Here is a 15,651-nt window from a genome sequence, read left to right as displayed (position 1 = left end):
AGGATATACAATGTCTGCTTTTGTTTTACCCATCTACCAATAGGTGCCCTTGGAAAACTTCCCTGGTCTTTGGATTAATCTGTGTTTGAAATTCAAGTGCTCGACCGAGACCTTACAAATGTTAAACACTATTGCACACAGGATGAGTACATGCAACTTGTGACACATTTAGGCTTGCCTTAACAAAGGGGTTAACATTTCGATATAACAATTCAATTGACATTATGGGGTATGTAGGCCAGTGACTCAATTTAATCCATTTTAAATTCAAGCTGTAACAAAATGTGGGAAAACTTTGTACATGGTTCCATTAAAGCTAATGAGCACTAGGCCTTTAGGTCTGAGTTTGAGGGTCAAGGTTATGACAGATACAACACTTGACCAAAAGTATGTGGACATCTCATTCCAAAATCATGGGCATTAATATGGAGTTGGTCACCACTTTGGAGGCTGATATAGCAGCAGTCTTCTGTGAAGGTATTCCATTAGATGTTGGTGACTTGCTTCCATTAAGCCACAAGAGCATTAGTATGGTCTGGCACTGATGTTGGGCAATTAGGCCTGGTTTGCAGTCGGCGTTCCCAAAGGTCTTCGATGGGGTTGAGGTCAGGGCTCTGTGCAGGCCAGTCAAGTTCTTCCACACCGATCTTGACAAACCATTTCTGTATGGATCTCGCTTTGTGTACAGGGGTATTGTCATGCTGAAACGGGAAAGGGCCTTCCCCAAACTGTTGTCACAAAGTTGGAAGCACGGAATCATCTAGAATGTCATTTGCTGTAACGTTAAGATTTCCCTTCACTATAACTAAGGGGAACTAGCCCAAACCATGAAATATAGCCACCGACCATTATTCCTCCTCCACCAAACTTTATATTTGGCACTATGCATTGGGGCAGGTAGAGTTCTCCTGGCATCCTCCAAACCCAGATTCGTCCTTCGGACTGCCAGATGGTGAAGCGTGATTCATCACTCCAGAGAATGCAGTTCTTGTGCTGACGTTGCTTCCAGAGGCCGTTTGGAACTCGGTAGTGAATGTTGCAACAGATGATATTTAKACGCTACGCGCTTCAGCGGTCCCGTTCTGTGAGCTTGTGGCCTACCACTTCACGGCTGAGCCGTTGTTGCTCCTAGACATTTCCACTTCACAATAACAGCACTTACAGTTCACCGGGGCAGGTCATAACAGGGCAGAAATTTGACTGACTTGTTGGAAAAGTGTCATCCTATGTTGGTAGGATGCCCCATTGAAAGTCACTGAGCTCTTCAGTAAGGCCATTCTACTGCCAATGTTTGTCTATGGAGATTGCATGGCTGTGTGATTTTATATACCTTTCAGCAACGGATGTGGCTGAAATGGCCGAATCCACAAATTTGAAGGGCTGTCCACATACTTTTGTACAGTGTATATCACAACATTGACTTTGAAACTAAGCCACGAACAGGCTACATCAGTGATATAATTATTATTTTATACATCCCCAACAAAGGTTTTAGTATTATGATTGTCCCTTTCTCCTGTGGAGTGGTATTGTAGATGTGTTGAGAATGTAGTCCTAAGGCTTGTACATTCCATGGAAGGTGACAGGGATGATGACCTCCACCTCAGCCCGTGCGATCTCTGTCAGGTCTCTGGCATTGAGGATGAGGAGGTACCCTGGCCTCTGGTCTGCTCCAGGGTTCACCACGATGCTCAACAACACCCCTAGGAAGAGGGAAAAGAGCAGTGTCACAACTACAAAAAGAGAATCCTCCCACCTCAAGTTGTATAGTATTGGTATGTCGGCCTTTTACATCACAATAAGGTAGATCCTGCTTAGGTAAGTCATGCTACCTGATCAGTTAATGTTAAAGACCACAGATTGTGCCTCCTGTCTATCATGATATAGAATCGCCTAAAATCCCTCTGTTTACCGTCATCTTCCTCCACTGAATCTGGGGTCTGCACAAAGATGGGCTCTGAGGGGTAAGAGTCTGGCTCCTGCCACACCCACGTATCCTTAGTCTTCACGTTCAGTTTGCAGATCTAGAGCATGACACAATCAAAAACTTGCTCCCAGAATGACTGTATTAGCAGATTAGTCTAATCATCAGACTTGGCTAATGCATCACCAGCGTTCCTGTCTGCATGCTATACTCACCCTGTCAGGGATGAAGTGGTTCAGGCCCAGTCCATAGGCATAGCTGTAGTTCTTCCCAGAGAACTTACTGTAGTTGATCTGAGGGAACTCGAAAGCTGCAATGATAAAGGAATTCAATTGACTGATTCAATCGAATGAGGGAAATCTTATGACAGATGGACAGATATTTAGTGGCATTCGATGGTATAAGAATAGGGGAGCCCTCAAGGTTTAATGAAACAAGCTGCGTGTGTGTTACCTTGTCGTGGTCCAGAAAACAGAACCTCAGGCTCCAGCCAGATGGTTCCATCGCTGCGCATCACTGCAGTGGCTGTGGTGTACGGAAGGGATATCATATTCTTCCCCTGTTCCTCCTGCAAGTTCAAGTACAAACAGGAAAAACTTAACTGATTTAGTCCTCTATCCTGAGAGGATAACATCAAAGCAGTGATAACTCCTTACTCCAGAAATGACAAGATTAAGGCCACAACACTTACCTTGTGGACGTCCATGGGCAGAACGTATCGCCGGACCTCTGGCTGAGGTGCCCTCATAGCAGCTTTCTTCACTTCCTCCCAGTTCTCCCGCAGGTTGGCCAGATATAGGTAGTTGTAGACAAACTCATGACTAAAATTGAACAAGAGAAAGAGGCACTGGATAAGTGTCTTGTACATATGTTCTTCAAGTCATTACAACAACCGGTCAGTATTCACCCTTTCCAAGTACACAGGTCAACAACGATGAAGCCATCGTCCTCATAGCTGTTGATGTGATGGAAGAGATTGAAGGCAGAAGTCCTGAATTTATGCTCTATGTATTCAGCTGGGTCCTTTGCAGCCAGATGGAACCATGTCTAGATGAAAAGGTATACGGTTAGCTAGTGATGAAGACAGAGATTATTTTAGTATCAATAATCAACATTGAAATGCTAACAGGCCTTGAATACAGTTTGATAATAGTGGTCTAGGTGTTCCTTTACTTACGCCCATGGTTTCGTTTGACTCAAAGCAATCCATGTAATTTGTGCCCCAGATGCTCCAAGCGGTCAAGAATTTTAGAAGGTTTATCTTCACTGGAGTCTCAACGAAGACAAAGTAGTTTTCTGTCATTCCAAAGCTGATGGAGGCAGAAAAAGTAGTTAATACATTTCATGTGCAAGAATGTTACACGCGAGAATGTGAACTCCAGGGGCCCAGTTTTCCAAAAGTTAACAATCAAGTAAATGATTTGTCTGTTCTATGTATTTAATCCTATAGGTGAAAACCAGACATAACTTTTGAAAACTGTATCCTGACAATCAGCAATGTCACTAACCTGTGAACATAGGAGGGCTTGAATCTCTCACTGCTGGGGAGCTGCACAAGAACCTTGGACTTTGCAATGGGATCTGACTTGTCTGAAAACAAGAATCACAACCAGATAGCCATTTGATTTAGGGACATCTCACTTGCAGAATATAGTATCAATGGTGTATACAGAACAAACCTTTCGGTGTGGGAGGAATTTTGACAATGTTGTAGGCCAGTGACATATTCTTCCCAAAACAGTTCCCAATGTTGTACACCGTTCCGTCACTTTCAATGTGTGGATGAGCTGTCACTCCATTGACCGAGAGGTAGTCACACAGGTCCACCTGGAGAAAGAGTTTGTGAGACTTTCTTTGTGACGAGAGTTCTTATGTTCACTCAATCTGATGTCAGCCAGAGGGAGCAGCACATACCCTTTTCAGAGTCTCCAGTGTGTCTGGGTCCACTTTGGTGATGTAGTTGGTTTCTGTGCAGGCATAGAAATCCTCACCAACAGGGTACACGTTCACTAAGCAATTATCTGTCACCTCAATCCCTTTGAAGTAGGTGAAAAACCTACAAAGACAAGAATGGACAATTTGAATGTTGCGTCTAATAACTAAGTCATGACCCATGAGTGTTTAACTTGATTATCATAAAATGATAGCAAATCACCTTGAGAAGATATTTTTGCAAGGATCTGGGTAGGCTGCTGTTCCAAACTCAGTGATGACCACTCTTTTCTCTGTCATGGCTCGTACATAGGCATCTGTTTTGACAAATCTTTAGAGAAACAGTAGTTAAGAACAATAATTACAACCAATATCATTTAAACATGTAGCTTGGAACATAGATTGGAAATCGATAGGCCCACTTCTGTTTCAGCTCTTTCCAAAGCTTTTGAAAGCAGCAGTAGGTCACTGTGTTTTAGTATTCACTGTTTTAATGAGAAACAGTCCTCACTGAGGTTTCTCAAAACATTCCAGTCAAATTTATGGGCCGAGGGGAACATTTCACAAAACTGCACAACTACCACCAGTGTGTAGTGTAAAATTATTGCATGCCCTCATAAATATATATTTTACTACCTCACGGTTGAAAAGTGTTACACATCACTGAAGTCAACACACAGAGGGGCTTACTTCCGATAGTAGGTCACATGGCCGTTCTTTAGGTCAAACTTGTGCATGAGGGCCTGGCCATCAAAGAGGTGGTAGAAAGGCTCAGCCCCCACCTCAAACAGGCCGGGTCCAAGACGCAACAGACTGCCGCTCAGCCATTCTGGGATCACACCTGAACACAGCATGAAATGATCCATGTTACCCTGTTGTGCTCACTCCGCTCTTAACCGCCATAAAACCACAAACCTTCTCGCTTGTAAACCAAAGGGTAGTGGAGTCTCAGACCTGTTCCTCACATACCTACAACCACAGCAGGAATAGGCTCATTCAACTCTTCACATGTCTCAAAGATTTTCTTGTAGCCACCAGCCGGATGCTCAATTCTGAAAACCGAACAAAATTACTCCATCAAATAGAAACATCTATTCACATGAAATCCTAGGCTGCTGATCCAACTAATCTTTTCAGACCTAAAAACACAATTACATACCTCATTATTGCCTAAATGTTTTAGTTAAATTTAAATAAATCTGACCAGAAAAAAAAACATGTTCAACTGCTTTACACTAGCATGCAGCAAAAGTAATGAAAAAAATGCTTTGATCTAAAAGCTTTGCACAAGAACAGTTACTCAACTTACATACTCCTGTCAGTTATGAAAAGTATGCAAAAAGAGGTAGTTTACTCACCAACTTATATTCTTGTATGGGGAAAAAAGTTGTGAAGCTAAGGAAAATGTATAAAAGGAATTACTCACCGACTAACCATTTTCCTATTGACAATAAACACAGCTTGTGTGCAGGAAATCAGTCTGAACTGTGGAGTGATCAGCAGCCTTTAGACACTGTTAGATTCCCAGGCAGAGCGCCGGGAGTTTGAGAACCTCCCCCCAAACCAATCAGAGGTCTCTGAAACAAGAATCCCTTTGTACCCAGACCATTCACTTTCCATGTACTTTTAACCCACCGCCCTAATACTCCTCCTTCAGGAATTTCTCTGCGTAATTAAGACCAGAACCACATTTGCTAACCTGAGCCCACCAAACATACCTAAATCAAGAGAAAAAACAGGAAAGTTATGTACTTCATTATGCAATATCTTTCTTGCTTGTATCAAATGTTTTGTACATGTCAGAGAAAGATGTTCCCACAGTATTTAGAACTAATTGGATGGATTCCAGATTAAATTTAACTCAAATTTTTACAATAATCTGTGTAGGCACCCACACAGAGGGTGTTTAAGGTGCACATGTATGATTAACAGGGGTCTTCCTTTTCTTTATCCCGATCTAGAGGGATGAAGGTCAGTTGAGGTCAGACTCAGAGGGACATGCAATTCACCATCTTCAGTTTCAATGCACTTAGAATTCTAACAGCAGAGCTCTGCCACATTCACCAGGTGTAGTGCAAAGATTCATGGAATTCTGTGTCAGAGTTAACACTGTCTCTCCCTTCTGGTGCCAGACAGACAGTACAAGGACACGGAGGTAAACAAATATGACTAAATAAACCCCGTCCTAGAACACTAATAAAGGCAAGTACATTTGCACAATTCGTAAAGAGGATTTTGTTTTACAGTTGAACACTTTATTGTCAAGAACGTTGCATAGTAAACAGATGTTTTGCGGGGAAATAACAATACAAGTCAAAGGGTAAACTGATATGTAATTGATGGCTCTTCCTTTGAGGTTAGGTATACAGCTATAAAGAGGTATTGAGAAAATGCATCTAAATGAGTCCAAAAGTCTCCCTTGTAGGTTTAATACTTCATAAATGGCAATAAAAATACATATTTGTCAAGTATATATATTAACCATTGTATTGACTGGTCTAAACTACTGTTCATTTAAAAATGACAGAAAAGTGCAAAACTTCATTATCCCAAATGGCTGAACATAACTTGCCAGGATTTTTTTTTTTTTTTTTATAAAATCCCACACCAAAAATATACAATAAAGTAGTTTGAGCTCAACTTGAGAATGTTAATGGAATAAAAATACAGAGAAGTGACGTGTCAAAACATACACAGAAAAACATGAACAAAGTTAAATTATAAGCATTTCATACAACCCTATGAAAATAAACTAGGTAGACTAATACCATGCTTAACAATAAAATGAATCCCTGGAAAACGCAAATGCTTGAAAGTTTAAATTCTGTACTTTGATGTCAATTGAAGTGTATAAATCTGGATCAATTTCAAAATAAATCTATCAGAATCGACTCCCAAATTGTCATTTGCTTACAGGTTCCTCTTCAGGCTCACTTATTATACTCCCATACGAGGTCATCATCAATCCCGAATAAATTATTTGGTGCACTAAAGATAAATACTGCAGTATTTAGAAATTACATACACAAAAACATTACTTAACATAAAACATGCATAATTCAACCCTAAAAACAAATGTTACATAGTTGCAGTCTAAATTGTGGTGGTCCCCACAGTAGTTTCCTCCCACCTTCCTACATTTAGCTGCCAGGTCTAGTTTCAAGCAACAACAAAAATATTCCACACAAACAGTTGCCTCCCAATTGTACCTTCAGTTTCTAATTCCAAAAGCTTTTGGTTTCTTCATACTTATCAGCATTGGAGGTTTGATCTTTGGTTTATCTTCAAAAAGCTGCGCCTCGCTCTCAGTCGTTGGAAATCGGAGAGCGTAGATGTCTGTATACTGCCTCTGAAACTGATGATACAAAAATGTATTAGCTTTAGATTAACACTTTTTTGGGGGGGGGATACATTGTACACAAATGTGCAGTGAGATTACATTTGTACATTTTAGTCATTTAGCAGACAGTCTTGAGTGATTTACAATAGTGAATGCATACATTTTCGTACTGTGTAGTGAGATAAGAGAATATGAAGAAAGTGTTCACACAACATGCCGTCTAACTTGTTACCTGCTTGAGCTTCTTCTTCTTGTCCTTCACAGACATGTTCTTGTCTTTGATCAGGCTCTCCAGCAGGTCAGCGATGGCAGCCTGGGACACACTCCGCTTCTGCTCCTCAAACTCCTCGGTACTGATCTGTCTGCAGAAGGAGTAGATGGGCATGGGGGCCCCCACACCACCACTACCTGGGTAGGTTATCTAGAGGAGGAGAGGATAGTCACACTTTCAACACGTCGCGGTCTACTTTCTTTAAAGGTAGACTCAGCGATATGACGTAGATGCACAAAGTAAATAGAATAGTGGGTCAATTTCCACAACTAAGAGCATTGAAGCGAGAGGCTAAATTTCTCAGCTGTTTTGGTCCCATAGCTACCACATTGAAAACAGAGTGAAGGGAACTTCCTTCACCGGGAAGTCTTGCATCTTGCTCATCGCAATAGCTAGTGTTGCTCATGGCAACGTTATTTCGTTGAGTCTACGTTTAAAATCAATGAAAATTCTATTTCATGACAACTCACGTAACCAACTATGGTATGTAATAGATACCTTATAAGAGTGACAGTATTATACCTGTACTTTTCTGAGGTATACCAGGTGGTCTCGAACAGCGTTCTGCAGATAGACTGGCACCTGGAGTATCTCCTGGTGGTGATCCATGAGGAAGGAGACCAGTCTGGTGGCCAGAAGCTCATCCAGGTCCACCTCTTCCTCACAGCCCAGCACGCAGCGAGAGAACGTATGCACCATCTGGAAACACAATGGGATTGAATAATGGAGTTGAGGATATGTTCAAATCAACACGCAGAATTGTAAAACCTGTGTTTCTCTCAGCCCTCACCAATGTGCGTGTTCCTATGGCGTCATGGAGCCGAGGCATGTCCACATTCTGACTCATCCGGGAGATCATTCTCATCAGCAGCTGGAGCTTCCTCCGGCTGGCAGGGGGCAGCAACAGGGTGCAGAGCTGCAGAGCCTCAATGGCCACCCGCTCCAACTGAGGTTGGAGGAGACCTTCACACATATACACAATCACACTACTGTACACTGGAATGGCATGTATTCAACCCTTGATATGCATCAGATCAAAACGATGCATACACACCACTAGGACTTGAGGCTAATGAAATGCATTGAAGCGGATTAAGCATCTGTGTGATTTCACTTGGAAGATTAAATCAATATCTCAATGGCAAAAAGCCCTTGCTTCTCTACAGCAAGAACTGCATTAACTATGTGTACAAGTTATTAAATGTAACGTCATCATTAAATGTAATTGTATAGGCATAATACGTTAAACAGGGCAGTTTGAAGTTCTGGAAAGTATCCAGATGATTACAATTGAAATGCTTGCAGTGATAACCTTCTCTTAAAGGACAATTAGAGTCTCACCCCATATTAGTGCAAGCCCAATGAGCAATGTTAGGCCAGGTGTTAAGACATGCAAAAGCACAAACACAAGCATGCAGATGTAGGCTTACTTTGCTCGGAACTCAGACGGCGTGCATAAGTGAACACAGAGGGCAGAGCAAGGGTTGGCCTGGACAGGTCCAGAGAGCTCTGACAGCGCCTGCTAACAGAAGGCCCAGCTCTGAGGTCTCGGAGGTCCATGCTGCTGGCCCTCAGGTTGAGCAGACTGGGACCCCTCAGGCCAACAGTGGAGGAGGAGTCTGGCTTCACGGTGATCTCTGCTACAGGGGCGTTAATACTGAAACAGCTGGCAGACATCCCTCTGTGCTCAGCTATATCCAAACAGGTACCAATGCTCCTAGGGCGCTTGGGCTTCTGACTGACTGAGAGGTTGTCCATTGGTAGTGAGATGCTGCTTCTGACCCCCTCGCTTTTGGAGCTGTGAGTGCTACCCTCTACAGACATCACACCTGAACTGGTGATGCAACTGGGAGTTGCCATGGTGACAAAGACTTGGGGTTCAGAGTAAGGGTAGCTGTCTAAAACAGACAGAGAGTCAGTTTTATTCTGAGGTGGGGTGCTGTACTTGCTGCCACTGTTACTTTTGCAAGACACCAGACTCTCTGTAGACTGGAACAACTTGTGTTGGGAGCATGAGTCAGCTGATTCATCCAAGATTCTCTCCAGGGAGCAACTACTGGGTCTTCTGAGCCTAACTGATGAGGCTCCACTGCTCTCTGACCGTACAAGACTCGGAGAGCTGCCTCCCAGGACATCCCCAGAACTGTCCCTTCGGCCTGTCAGACCCATCTGGGGGACCCTCCCGACACAGCCCGTCTTCAGAGCTGCAAACGTGGACTGGGCCTTTGAGCTGAACACCTCTCTCATTGGTGAGTCGCCCTCTTCAAAAGCCTCTTTCCGAATTAAGCTCAACAGCAGACATTCCGTTGATTTGAACAGGTTAACAGCACCGTTCATGTGAGGGTTTTTTGCAGGCTGGGGGTAGCTGGGCTCCTTTGCAGGCTGTGGCTAGATGAGGGGTTTTTGCAGGCTGGGGGTAGCTGGGCTCCTCTTGGTTTTTTCGCTTTCCTCTTTGAGTTTTAGGAGCCACAATGTAGCCACATAAAACTAGCAAGAGACCAGACAAAAACAAAAACAACACTTGTGAAGCCGGCAGGACATAAACAAGGGAGTTGGCACATTGTGGGGAAAGGGAATAGCTAATTGGACACACATGAGTTAGTTATAACAAATGTCACAGTCAGCCACAGAGCAGTCGAGTCACATCCTCTGTTAGGAGGGAAATAACACAAACCAGTTGCAGTTTCATGCTGCTTGTATCTGGTCAATCTTATTGTTCAGTTGCAGAGTGGAGACAAGACAAACTAAATCTTATCCAATAGAGCTCTTGTAAAAAATGTGAAAGTTCATATAGAAGGATGAATACTAGTACAGTAAACTTTTTAGAACATTTGCCTGAATTCAATAACCACACCTGAGATTTGTCCTCTACTTTAACTTACAAATGACTGCAAATGTTGATAGCTTAGTTGCAAAAGATGGAAAAATTACATTATAGGTTAATTCAATCCAGGTTTTAGTAACACTTTAGGTTAGAGAGGAACAGGGAAACCCCAAAAATTAAGTTTGTCAAACCATTTCACCTCTAACACTGCATTCAATTTTAAAGCTTGCAAAATGCATACATACCCAAGATGTTGACAAACAACTCATAGTACTCAAATGTAAGAAGTGGCTGAGGGAGGCTGTAGAAGTAGTCGGAGACCGTTTTAAACACATCCCTCTCAAACCCAGGATAGGATGGCTGGTTGGAATCATACTTCGGCCCTAGAACGGGTTCAGTGACATTTTTTAGATGTTGGTCTGAAAACATAGCTCTCATATTGAGAGCCTAGTCTTGTTTTGTGTAAGGTGAAATCTATTTCTCAATACAATATGCCACTAAAACAGTTGAGTAAAATCTTACTTACAGTTCGCAAGACATTTCATTGCAGACAAGACCCAGTGTGGGAGGTCATCTGTGGAGAAAAGGCTAATAAATGACCATGCATCTTACATTTTGCGTACACACAGTGCAGATATAAATCAGAGAAAGAATAGGCTATACCAGTCTTGTCCTCAAGTGTAACAACCCCATGCTTGTTCACATTGGTCATGTTGTACACAATGTTTTGAGAATTGATGTGTCTTGGATCCAAAACATCCTCAAGCGCAGTCAATCCCAATGTTTTCTGAAGGCTGAAAGAATAAAGAGGCAATGTAATAAGGATCTACTCATTAAAATGTTTAAGAAGGATTTTAAATAAATGAAGAGTGAATCTTACTGTGTGAGAGTGATGCCTCTCCAAACATCCTGAATATCTTCCTCTGTTAGTGCTCTGGCCTGGACCACTTCAATCACAGGCTCAGTCTCCATATCTTCTTTTGATGGATCCACATTTTCCTGTGAGAAACAATTTCTCAGTCAATTATGTGAGCAAATCATACCGGGGGCACAATAGGAGACCATTTTCTAAAATATCAACAATACTTACTGTAGTCTCCTTGTCAGGTTTCTTGGAAGTCCTACATTTGAAGAAGCCTTCCTTTTCTTTCATTGAGAAACTCTTCTTTACTGATGCAGGCCCTGATACAGGTGGGCGATGGGGAATTGGTTTCAAAGGAGATGTTGAAGCAAACCTAGGACAGCAAATGTGAAATAATACAATTATTTCAATGAAACACTCAAAAAGATTACTCAGGCCAGAGATGGTAGAGAAAGCGAGATATCCCACTCCCTCATTCTTTCGGGGTGGGATCACACTGGTTTGCTTATTGCCCCCACCCCGCGGAAGGGGTGCCCCAGAGATTGTAGATTTCTGGTGGGCAGGGACAATACACACACGCCATGGCTTAACGTGACCACACCCCCGAGTAAGGTGCAGCCGTAGGGTACTCCCATGTTAAATTGCCTACTTTAAGCATAAGCCGACAATGTTTATTCTTTTATTGTATCATTCTATAAAAATTGTGGAAATTCTTGGTTGATCATCTAACATACTTCCATGTCGTCTTAAACAAACTACATCATACCTAAAACACTTTCATTCTAGACGAAAAAATGTTAGCATGAACAGAGACTGTTGCATGGAATGTATGTCACGATTATCAGCCAAAGAGACAATTCCAACAGACTTTCTTCAATTAGCTAGCTAGCCCTGCTTTTAAGATGCTGAAAAGCTGTTGTGTACCGTTTTGTTTGAATGGAGAAAAGACCACCTAATTAAGTTTAATCAACTTCCCAAGGACCAGGTCAGACAAACCTTATGGTTTCAGGCTATTGATGATGGAAAGCTGTGGGCTCCAGTTACTCGGTACATTTGTGTGTTCAAGCGCTTAATCACCGGTAAGTTGCTTTGCATAAAGCTTGCTAGTTAGCTTGTAGTATGGACTAGTGAGCTGTATCTGTCCAAATAACAGCTATAATATTCTTCTGTATTTTAATATTTATGCAAGCCTGGAGATTCCACCAAGTAGGTGTAAACATCGCCATATAGGCTACTTTTGTTAGGGCCATTTGGTAAGGTTGTATGCCCAGCTGGACTCCGGCAAGTTGAAAGGACATATAGGCAAGCCAACAAGAAGCAACTCTTTCAAATAACTACACTGTTCAAGGGTAGGCAAAAAGTGGAAGTAGTTACGCGACTAGCGAATTAGATCGAGACTAACTTATCTCGCTAGCCAGACAGCTAACCAACCGGCGAAAAAGCTAGGGGTTAACAAACAATGACATAAGTATAATGTGACATCTTTTCTGTAAGTGTTAGCAGGTCGGGTAACAAATTAGAGTTGCAGAATAAGTATCATGCAAATAATTTGTTGTGACAGCCAAGTATGTTAATATCGACAAGGCCGAAAACATTTACTGAAAAAAAAGGGGGGAAAGTGTCCGTTTGCTTAGGATGATGCCAAAGTTAGGCTAATTAAATGGGAGTAACCTACTCGGGGGCGTAGTCACCTTAAGCCACGCCTTGCTGTGTATCTATAAGTAGACCAAATTCAGCTGTCCCCCCCCTCGAGTGAGAATGTGAAAGATTATGGAGGAACCGTGAGCTCATGCGGGAAAGTATGTTCACACGAGAGAGGGAATGCCCACTTATATGCTGGCTGTGGTCTACAATTTTTTCAATGGTAAACAGCCTGATTGAACTATTTATTCATCGTCTAGGATTTAGGCTACCTGTAGAGATGGCTGTTGTCTTCCAAATCTTCTGAACCCCATCTGCCCTTCACATTCTCGATCACATGATTTTTGAGGAACTTCTTCAGCAGTTGGATAGTCTGTTGTCTGGTGACATCTGGTCCAAAGTTACTATTGTTCCTGAGCAGTTCGTGTAGCCAGTCGACAGCTGCTATGGCAGTAAAACAGTTCCCATACACTCTGAAGTGTTGTCGATGTTTCCGCAGAGGCATCCCTGCTCGGAATAGCTTTGTGACTTCATTCCACTGCAAATTAAAATTGTTTTAGCTAGCTATATACACACACACAGTACTTTCAAAAGATGAGCTAGTTATCTGTAACATTAGATATTGTTTAAAGGTGCAATCTGCAGGTGATACATACATTTTTGGACTTGTGTGAATTAATTATGTACCCATTGATTCTTGAAGAATATAACATACCTCATGAGCTTTGTTTAACTGTCATACCCCATCAGAACCCAAAATATAAGCTTGTTTTACTGTAGTTGATTAACCAGCCTGTAATACACAAATTTGTGCAAAATCGGGTAAACTTTCCTTACAAGCCAGAATTTTGAATAAAATTACATTTGCACTTACTCTACCGGTTGTCTGTGAGGTTTGTTCAATTTTGTATTCAGATTTCAATATATAAAAAGTGGATTTTACTCCACCCTCCCCTGATTCAGAATATACAATTTTTATTGTCATGGCATGCTTGGTTCAATAGCTACTGACGAGCAAAAACCGAATATCCTATGTAAAACTGACTTTACCTTGGTGCCAAACCGAACCATATACATACCTCTCTAAAAAGTATTTCATAAGTATATTTTCTCAAATTTCGAGCCGCTGAAGTACAAACAACCTGTAGAGTAAGTTAAAATGTAATTGAATTCAACATTCTTACTTGTAAGGAATATTTACACACAAATGTTTTCAGAATGTATATACACCAATGAACTGTATCACAGCCGGACTAGTTTTACTCCAGTGTTTGTAAACAAAATAACACTTCATAGAACTATAAATGTAACACTATATAGCCTAAAAACATGATCAGTTTGGTATAATGGATAGTCATAGTCAGTCTTTGCATCCATTGCTCTCAAACTCTAGGCTGTGAACGTTTAGAAACGTCAATCATCGCTTGAGATATTGGATTTCGAAACATATGGCCCTTATCTTTCAGCAGAAATAAATAATCCTTCAAATAAAACAGAAACTGCTACAGTAAGTGTTTCACACATCCATACAGCTATGGGTGACTCCATCCAACAAAACTACCCTTCTGCTACACTTCCAGAATTACGCTTACACACAGGTGGTCGCCTCGTCTTCCACAAGTGCTGTAACATTTAGATATGGCCATGTGGGAACAACTTATATTTTCATGATTTATCGCCGAAATGAAAGTTACGGTCCTTGCATCCAAAACAATACCTCGTTAATTTTCTGATTGTTAAATGCCCCAGCGCTCAAATTTCCCCCATACAGAAGGACACCTTCATCCAATGACTCGTAACGTTATGTGTAATGGAATTGAGAGTCGTGATCAAGGGCTACCATAGTTTTGTCTATTAATTTGAGTGGTTACAATTCTTCAGCCCCATCACTCATCTTTCTACCGAAACAGGGGCGGGGAGTGTTTCAACTGCTAAGCTAATCGCTGATGTGATATCATCCTGACGTCAAATCAGAAAAGGAAAACGATCAGGGATTTGTCACTAACTAGCTAATCCCCAGTAACATATTGCTGGCCTAAAATCTGTAGGGCTGTCCGACTCTGGAAAAAACAACACCGATAACAGACAGCGTTACATTGTGAGTGATTTGCACAGTTCTAGCCAGCTTGCAGCATAGTTAACGTTAGCCAGCCAGTCAGCCAAACAACCCACCAAAGTTGCAACATACTAACGTTAGCTAACTAGCCAGCCTATTTGCCCAAATTGCAGCATAGGTAACTAGGTTGCCCAATTTACACCATAACTAGTTAGCTCGTTTCCCCAAGTTGTAACGTTAGCATAGCTAGCATCGTAACACTAGTTAACGGGTTAACGTTAGCTAGCTAACTTCACAAAAAGAAGTGTACAAGAAAAGCTTACCAGTTTTGTCGCCCTGTAAGGCCCAGGAGTGACAATATGATTACTCATCATATCAACGTGCAAACCCAAATTATTGTAGTTTGTTGGTTATCGGTGCCACATTGTCGATGCAGCGACCAGTGGCATTCCACACCGTTTAAAATTACGAGCTTTCTTCTGGAGGCAGCTGATTGGACAACATCTTTGTCATGTGACTATTCATAAGGCTGGTGGACAAATTACACAAAAGAGTACTGTGGGATCCAAACAAATAGGCGAGACCTTTGGCGAGAATCATGAATGATTACGCAAACACAGGCAACAATGTATGTCATTTTTATTAGAGATTGTCAAAATTATATCATGTAGCAGTGAATTCTGAGAAGCATCACTTTTGAGAGAAACAATTGAATGTAGACTGCCACCTAGTGCATACAGTATGACCCCACAACAAACAGAGCAGTACAGTAGCCTACAAAACTAAAATACGTTAATACAG

At 41.8% G+C, this 15,651-nt stretch overlaps 2 protein-coding genes across 4 annotated transcripts; both read right to left on the bottom strand.

Annotated features, from left to right (window-relative positions):
* Window positions 1-1,364: 1,364 nt before the first annotated feature.
* Window positions 1,365-5,373, bottom strand: LOC111975570 (retinal Mueller cells isomerohydrolase). The gene is made up of 14 exons (XM_024003928.2): window positions 5,283-5,373; window positions 4,826-4,908; window positions 4,547-4,697; window positions 4,080-4,187; window positions 3,839-3,980; window positions 3,604-3,751; window positions 3,433-3,514; window positions 3,102-3,234; window positions 2,832-2,971; window positions 2,616-2,745; window positions 2,378-2,492; window positions 2,140-2,234; window positions 1,913-2,024; window positions 1,365-1,703 (listed from the first exon to the last, which is right to left on the bottom strand). Exons 1-14 carry the CDS (start codon window positions 5,291-5,293, stop codon window positions 1,555-1,557), a joined length of 1,599 nt encoding a protein of 532 aa, XP_023859696.1. The 5' UTR covers window positions 5,294-5,373; the 3' UTR covers window positions 1,365-1,554.
* Window positions 5,374-6,269: 896 nt separating this feature from the next.
* Window positions 6,270-15,319, bottom strand: depdc1a (DEP domain containing 1a). Of its 3 annotated transcripts, XM_070447577.1 has the most exons (14): window positions 15,174-15,282; window positions 13,510-13,587; window positions 13,067-13,332; window positions 11,382-11,526; window positions 11,172-11,290; window positions 10,955-11,085; window positions 10,818-10,865; window positions 10,537-10,674; window positions 9,860-9,954; window positions 8,898-9,804; window positions 8,258-8,430; window positions 7,990-8,166; window positions 7,429-7,617; window positions 6,270-7,211 (listed from the first exon to the last, which is right to left on the bottom strand). In XM_070447577.1, exons 3-14 carry the CDS (start codon window positions 13,297-13,299, stop codon window positions 7,068-7,070), a joined length of 2,499 nt encoding a protein of 832 aa, XP_070303678.1. In that variant the 5' UTR covers window positions 13,300-13,332; window positions 13,510-13,587; window positions 15,174-15,282; the 3' UTR covers window positions 6,270-7,067. The 3 variants fall into 3 exon arrangements, with proteins under 3 accessions (XP_070303678.1, XP_070303677.1, XP_023859694.1); XM_070447576.1 differs by lacking the exon at window positions 13,510-13,587 and having other exon boundaries at window positions 15,174-15,319; XM_024003926.2 differs by lacking the exons at window positions 8,898-9,804; window positions 9,860-9,954; window positions 13,510-13,587 and having other exon boundaries at window positions 15,174-15,319.
* Between the last annotated feature and the right edge of the window lie 332 nt (window positions 15,320-15,651).

The sequence above is a fragment of the Salvelinus sp. IW2-2015 genome, linkage group LG16 (assembly GCF_002910315.2).
Source record: "Salvelinus sp. IW2-2015 linkage group LG16, ASM291031v2, whole genome shotgun sequence".
Classification (NCBI taxonomy): Eukaryota; Metazoa; Chordata; class Actinopteri; order Salmoniformes; family Salmonidae; genus Salvelinus; species Salvelinus sp. IW2-2015.
Note: the sequence above shows the minus strand (reverse complement) of the source record. Positions and strands in the feature narration are given on the sequence as shown.